Source organism: Battus philenor, unplaced genomic scaffold, assembly GCF_028537555.1.
Source record: "Battus philenor isolate CCGP_79_NKW_IND1 unplaced genomic scaffold, ilBatPhil1.0.hap1 SCAF_14, whole genome shotgun sequence".
Classification (NCBI taxonomy): Eukaryota; Metazoa; Arthropoda; class Insecta; order Lepidoptera; family Papilionidae; genus Battus; species Battus philenor.
This window is the reverse complement of record NW_027181676.1, coordinates 2,578,749-2,587,154: the sequence shown is the minus strand read 5'-3', so window position 1 is coordinate 2,587,154 and position 8,406 is coordinate 2,578,749. Positions and strand designations below refer to the sequence as shown.

The window sequence follows — 8,406 nt, the reverse complement described above, 5'->3', positions numbered from 1 at the left end:
TCAGAACAAATAACAGCTAAGGTTTTGATGCAAATGTTTTATCTTTTTTTATCAAAACTAAGCAATAATTCGTTTTTATAGCAGTAAAGAAGATGTTTTTTAATAATTCCAATATAACTTGTTTTTGTAATGCGTTATTATATTTCATAATAACTCATAACATATATGCGTTTGGACTAACAGCGTGTAACGAAATACATTTTTTTTCTGGTATAATTTTGACAGGTGATAAAGTCTGTCTTCTGCCTACAAAAGTATGTCCGTCCGCGATTAGCCACTCCTATCTCGACGATACTTAATTAGATTTAATTTTAATATTCCGATGCGTGAAATGTAGTTTTCCATTCACGAAATTAGTGTAGTGCGATGGCTTAATTGATTGTGAAGTACAATAAAAAGTAACAATGTCTGGCCGCGGTGTGTTGAGGAAGCTGTTTTATAAAAAGCAGCATAACAAGGATGAAAGGGTGACTGAAATCGGAATGCCGACAAACGTCCAGCAACACATCCATGTAAGTAAAAATTCGGAAACAGGCATGTTGGAAGGCCTGCCAGCTTCATGGTTAAGACTATTAAATACCCAAATTACACCAGCCGAACAAAATGAGAACCCTGACGCGGCCATCCAGGCCGTCAAGTTCCACATGTACACGATCAAGAAGGAAAAAGCGCTAGACGAACCATTCAAACCCTTTGTGACAGAAGAAGCGATCACCGAAGAGGATTTAGAGATAGAGAAATTGTTAGATAAAAAAAACGCCCACCAAAGTCAAGACTCGGATTTGTCCATCGGCCAGAGCAGTGAAGAAGATGTTGCACCAAATGACAAGCACAGCCAAAGACAAACAATGCCTGCTGCACCTAATAAACACAGCATGAAGAAGAAAGATGTAATGTTAGACTTATCAGCTGTTGTTCAGGATTTGACATTAATTGGAAATGAGTCTGAGGAAAGCCCAATTTTGAGGAAGAAAGAGATGATGAATGCTGCACTCACCGATGAAGAAGTGTATGCAGAGTTGAAAAGGATTTGCAATAAAGATGATCCTTATGTAAGATTTGAGAGGATCAAGCAACTAGGTGCTGGTGCTTCAGGTAATATCCAAATTAATAATTTATGTCTAATATTGATAACTAAGAGATTATTAGCTTATACATATTTCTCTTTGGTCAAACTATCCAATAAGAGAGACTAAAGAAATAATGTCTTCTAATAAAGCATAGAACCATTTATATAAAGTAATAGCTGTTCATAAGTTTTTACATATATCTAAACAAATAAAAGAAATTGGAGTGTCTGTTTGCAATATAAAATAACTGCTTTTTATTGCATTTACATGAATTTATATATATATATATATATATATATAATTTGAATGAATTTATATATTTATATATATATGGTACATATTCAAAACTACATTTTTTAATTTTCGTTTGTTTGTCTAGCTATTCTTTCTGGCTAATCTCTGAAATAACTGAACTGATGGGACTTATATTAGCAAGTAGGTGATGTAATAGAGAGTAACTAAGGCTACTTTTATTTTAGAAAAATTCTTAGATAAAAAAACCTAAATTAATTTTTTTTCTTAAATTCTGCATGGATGAAGTTGCTGGCACAGCTATTATTCCATAAAAATTATAAGTAAAATTAATCAATTATTTAATTCAAAATTAATATATTAATATTCTACTATCACTGACTCAAGTCAAGTTACTTTTTGAGAAAAAGGAGCTTAGCAAATGTCACACCCTAGTAGTATTTTTGTTAAAAATGTCTATATTGAATTTTAGTTATATAATAACTAAAGAAAAAATATATATAGAGATACAAGAGGTGGTCCTTTTGATACCTTTGGATGAAGAAATTAGAATGAAGAATTAATGAGCATTGTTTGCTCAAACAATATAAGAATTTTGTCTGATTAAAGGTACCAGTTACCTTTGAGGAGAGAAATGAAACTAATTTCTTTACATATGGGATAAATAGAACCATGATTTATTTATTGAAAACATTATGAGTTATATAATGAAAAGCAAGGAAAGTTGTATAATTATTATTAATAAATGTATTTCCTACATATAAAGATAGTGGTAATCTATTGGCTGAAAATTACAACATAAATTCCCATTAGCTATACACTTCATGTGTTGTATATTGTAACACTAGTTGCCCCCAGCTTGTTTTGTATGCCTGGCACTGATTTTTGTGGGTGACATGATGTTATTAGAATTTTTCTAAAATATAGCTTCAGCTGCCAGCCAGTATAAGTTCTGTCAAAATTGGCCCAGCCATTTCAGAAATTAGCCGGAACAAACAGACAGACAGAATTTAAAAAAAAAATGTTATTTTGGTATATGTGCCATATATATTCAAATGCATGCAGTAAAAAGCAGTTATTTTAATATTACCAGCAGACACTCTAATTTCTTTTATTTGTATGGATTAGCACCATGTTCAAACTACTAACTATAACATTGTGAGAAAACCAACATATTCTTAGACAAAAATTGGAAAGATATGTGATTTGTCGCAAAATGGACTTGTGTTAGTCTATGTAAAATTTATCTGAATATTTTTTTCAAATAGTAGAAATGTTTGAATAGATTTTAACACTTGATAGATAGATGGGCTTGTACCGTTTCCTTACAATTTTGATGACAGTAATGACTTGACAAAAACATTTGAGATTAATGTTTGACATGTGAGAGACAATAATAGGATACTTAACCTACTTTTGTATTGACCTTCTTTATTAGTTTAAAAAGAGAAGACCACTGTATTTGTTATTCCTTCTTTTTCTCTTTTGATATCATAAATGGGCTCCCACTGAAGATCATTAAACATCTCTTCATCAGACCAATAGTAGATGATCTTGGTACATAAATATACCCATAAGAAATATTTTGAACATAAACTACATCTTCATGATTATTTTTGTTTTCTCAGGATACACTATATAGTTACTTATTTTAAAATTATTTTAATCATCTTTTATGGGACAGCTATAGTTGACTTTTTTTAATTAAAATGTGGAATTTAGTTAACATTTTGTCACTCAAAGAATACCTCTCGATACACTAGTACAGACCAGACTACAATTGGTATGCAGTATAGATATACATTAATCTAAATTGAAATCAAATTTTGAAACGAAAATATCAATTTTAGTGTCATTATTTCCTAAGCTGCAAAAACTATAATTCAAAGTGGTAGTACATAATAAATTTTGTTAGCTTCTTAACTTGTAATAATCTACATTATGCTATGCTTTTTACTATCAATGGCTTTATAGAGCGCAGCATGAAAATTGGTGTCAAACGACAAGTGAATTTTGTTCAATCAAACATATTGAATATGATCTCAAAGATATTTGCTCACAACTTTTCAAGTCACCTGCAAATATTCCAGATTTTATCTGGACATACTGGCTATCTGGCTAATTGAAATTATCTGCTACTTAATGACAAAGCATGTATCTTAAGTGTTCTATGAATCTAATAATTTTAATATGATAAAATTCTATGTGAGTTAGCAATTTTCTGAAATCACTTAATAATATATAGTTCACAAAAATGTAAGATCAGTGTTCATATATGTATATTTGACAGAGCAGTGGTATTAATTGGTGTCATCTGATTTGAAGACATCCTGTATTCTTGAATGAGAATAATTGAATTAATTGACTCATCCAATATAAAGCTGTAGTGAGCCATTTTTAAGTGCAACTGTTTAGAATGAGATTGGTGCAATCTTTTATAGTACATAATCCCATTAAAGAACTTTCTTAAGTAATTTTAATTTCATTGGTAGTTCCAACTAATTACATGGGCGGTTCAATCTTTAAAATTGAGGTGTAGTAAGTGGATATGTTTTCATTCAAAGTTAAAATGTATTAGGGCACCCAGAAAGTAATGTTGTTTCTGTTGACATATGTTACAGAAAAACAGATTTATTTTTACAGCATTGAAAATTTGTATACTAGATGGCAAAAGGTTATTGATAACAAAGGTGAATATATTGTTTTAGAAATAAAAGCTGGTTAAAAATTTAGTTCTGTGAATTTAACTTAGGAAAGCAATATTACTTTCCAGTCCACCTAATATATGTCAAACATGTATTAATATGTTTTATTAAAGGTATGTTGTATTATTTCCACAGGTGTTGTGTTCATTGCTATAGACAGCAAAGACAATTCCAGAGTGGCCATCAAAGATATTGATTTAACAAAACAAACCAAAAAAGATCTCATACTCAATGAAATTAATGTTCTTAAAGGATTTCATCATAAAAATCTAGTAAACTTCCTTGATGCATTTTTAAGCTATGACCATCTTTGGGTTGCAATGGAGTTATTGGATGGTGGCTCACTCACTGATGTTGTCACTGAAGTAGTTATGAAAGAAGGACAAATAGCAGCTGTGTGCCGAGAAACACTTCAAGCTGTTGCTTTCTTACATTCAAAAGGAACCATACACAGAGACATTAAATCTGATAATGTATTACTTGGTATGGATGGCACTGTTAAAGTGACTGATTTTGGATTCTGTGCTAACATTGTTGGTGATGAAAAGAGACAGACTATGGTTGGTACTCCTTATTGGATGGCACCAGAGGTAGTTACAAGAAAACAGTATGGTAAAAAGGTTGATGTGTGGTCATTAGGAATTATGGCCATTGAAATGATTGAAGGTGAACCACCTTATATGAAAGAAACCCCACTTCGTGCTCTGTATTTGATAGCGGCGGTTGGACGACCAAAGATTCCTCGATGGGAGTCACTGTCGCCAGCTTTTCAAGACTTTTTGGACAAGTGCCTTCAAGTTGATGTGGATTTGAGAGCAACTGCAGATGAACTGCTCGCCCATCCTTTCCTCGAGTGTGCGATGGAGTTAAAGACTCTAACTCCGCTTATTAAAGCCGCGCAAAGAATCCTTCACAAGAGTTATGATTGAAGGGACCAGTGGGTAATTACATTTTCTTCATCACTTTTATCTCTAAGTCATCATTTTGTGTTCATCTGCTGTTAAACTTATTATAACATCAATATTCATTCTGCAATAACAATTCAACCTTTATAAAGGCAAAAATGATTAGGTTAAGCAGTTATGACAACACAATGCTGCGGATGGTTGAATGCTTGTGAACAAAATGTCTGTCCATGTAAAAATTTAGTGCCAAGGAAAGGCTAATATTTTTATTAATTTTTCTGGTCACCCAAACCAAAAGACTGCTTTGGAACAGAAAATAAATTGATATCTAAGATTTATGTAAATATTTTTTTTATAGAAATTTACAATCAATGAATTGTTTAGAAGCAAAATCGACCAGCAATTGATAAAACAGTGATTTGATGAATAATGTTTAATAGCAACATATTTAAAAGTGTTGTCACTATGCAACACAAATTTAAATAGAAATGATATTTTGTATGAGTTATACAATTAATGTTTAATTGGTTTAATATGTTCACTAGTCTAATTATGTGTAAGAGATTTTGTTTGTGCCACAGAGTATGCTCTGTTGAATTCAGCGTTATCTTTAAACATGATATGGTATCAGCTTTTGATATGAATATTTTACACATCACATTACACTACTTCCACAATGGTATTGGAATAACACGAAATTGTGTTATGTACAATTAAATGCCATAATTATTGTATAGGTTTGAATTTATTATAAATTAGGTGTAGTGCTTGTTATACATATTCTAAAATTAGTTACTTAAGAGTTTTTGTACTCTGTCCAAAATTATGATAGACATGCTTTTGAAAGGTTATAACTACAAATATTTCTTTGCATTCCCAAACCAATATTTCCTTTTATGTTTCTTTACCAATATTTTTGTTTTGTGTAATTGATATCATATCTCAAGTTATAAAATTAAACTACCATAATATGTTTCAAATGGTTCCATTTCTATTTGATATACAATAAAAAACCACAACCATAGATTGAGCGCAGTGTTCATCCATTGTCTGTATTCATACAAACAAGATGATTATTTATAGGTGTAAAAGCTTCAACAGGGTGAATATAAGTCATTAGCTACCAAATAATGTAAGGTACACCCTATCTAAAATTAAATGGTTTCAGAAATAATAATGTATCAACATGTTAAAATTAATTGTTGTTTATATATTTACATGTCATTCTGTTCATGAAGACCTTGTACTGCCAAGAGTTATTTACCTATTGCATTCCAGTGAAGTTACATAGTTAAGTGAGAAGCTAGAAGTATAAAATGTTTCGCTTACAAATGCGCTTTACATTAATTCCTTTAATTTTTTTACATCTAAGACCAATGAACCTGTACATACATAAATATAAATTGTAGACAGTTTCCCAAAATTTGTTCCAAAATAATTGAGCATTTTGTTTGTTTTGGATTCAGTAATTTGCTACAAGTAAATTGCTGAATTGCGTAAGTTTGTACCAAAACCTCAAGTTTTATTCTTCAGATGACAGTTTAACAAGATAATTGTCTCCGTCGCAAGGCACCTGTTGGGTCATTTGATGGTTATTATTGTGTCCGCCATTTTCATGGTCAACACTTAGTGAATGAATACAGTTGCATATCTAACCTTGGCCCAAGACTCTGTTTGAAATATTTAATTAAATATTACAAATGTTTGGAAATTATATTATTTTTAAATTCATGTTTAGTTAACCATTTTAATTAATTACTTGAATGTTTTTATATTAATTGTCTATTTAATTATGAAAAAAATTACAATATTTATTTCTAAAATTGTACACTGTTGTCTATGTGGTGTTACATTATGTTTAGATCCAATGTGATACTGGTAACTATGTGAGTTAATTGAATGTGACTTTGTAGCAAAAAGATCAAGATGTACATATGAGTTTCATATGCAATAACTATAAATTATTTTTCAGATGCATATATACTTAAATGAAAGCTAAGAAATTATGGAAGATTCAATTTGATACTAACAAATATATTCATAACAAAACTTCCAATGGCCTTACATGCGCACAAACATGTTTAATTTACCAACTTACTCATTTACATATCTGGAATTTTCCATTACAAAAGTGCATTCCATATTAAGCCAACTGTACATTTTTTGATAAATATTAAATGTATATTTATCCGATTAATATCATATAAAAATCTAACAATTCAGCCATTACAAACAGTATATTCTCCTTAAGAATGTATACAGTGTGAATTGTTTGAGTAATAATATATAACATAATAATAATATAGAAAAAAAGCGTTTAATAATTCCCTGTCTGTGCAGACTGTACTGCCAAAAGTTATATAGGTCAGTCGCATTTCAATAGAACAAATGAATTAATGTAAAATATTTCAGAGTGATCATAAGGGAGTAAGGCTAAAATGAGATAGCTTCAAAGGCTATGAATTCACTCTTAAAGCTTTAACACCTTTAACCAATCATAATCCATTATAACTTATGTTAGCATTATTTGTTTGAATAACCTTTCATTGCATATAAGATCAATGCGTTTTTTTTGTTTTAAATATTGTACCAAAAATGTATGTACATATAAATGTATTCTTAGCTAGTCTATTAAGTGATTAAGTGGCATTTCTATACCGTTTCATCAGATATGTATTTTTGTACAATACAAATATTTTGATAAAGTATTTTTTTGACAGAAACTTTGGTGATAATGGCTTGCTCTTGCTTGACTTTTGTCTGTCTTAGCTTCAGTTATGTTTCTAACCACACAATCAGTTTCACACATTCCGGTAAAGATAACCGACCAATTATTTATTTTTATATACTTTTACTATCGCGTAGGACTTGTAGGTTATTTCGCTGTTTTAAACTTCTAGCTTTAGGTTATTATAAGACTGTAATCTGGCTTATTTTTGACCAAGTTTTACTTTTTTTTATCTATCTTCTTAAGTTAAGGATAAAAAATGCAATTCTTTATGCATGGCATCATGGGAATTGACTTTGAGTTTTTCTATATAAACATTTGTTTTTATGCTGGTTCACGACTAAGGTCATGAGAATATACGAACCTCTTTAAGTGTATCGGAAATGATCACAGACAATATTTTAAAACCTTCAAGAGCGATTTATGATAATTATTTTTTATCTGTTTTAAGTGTCGTCATCAAATTCTATACTATATTCACCCTTCTTATTCTAGTAGGCGACAATATTTGTTAAGAAAAAAGACGCGTTTATATAAACGACGATACTTTTTCTAAAAATGCAAATATATATATATATGTATATATATATATATATATGTGTATATATATATATATATATATATATTATGATGAAATTGGTAATTCACTAACAAATTATTATATATTATTTATCTTAATTTTCAATTATTGTATCTATGCTATGAATCATGAGAGGTTAAAGTCAGGTTAAATAAAAGTTAATTGA

At 30.0% G+C, this 8,406-nt stretch overlaps 1 protein-coding gene across 1 annotated transcript; it reads left to right on the top strand.

Moving 5' to 3' along the window:
• Positions 1-250: 250 nt before the first annotated feature.
• On the top strand, positions 251-8,196 carry Pak3 (p21 (RAC1) activated kinase 3). The gene is made up of 2 exons (XM_068777848.1): positions 251-1,095; positions 4,163-8,196. Exons 1-2 carry the CDS (start codon positions 405-407, stop codon positions 4,954-4,956), a joined length of 1,485 nt encoding a protein of 494 aa, XP_068633949.1. The 5' UTR covers positions 251-404; the 3' UTR covers positions 4,957-8,196.
• Positions 8,197-8,406: the final 210 nt, after the last annotated feature.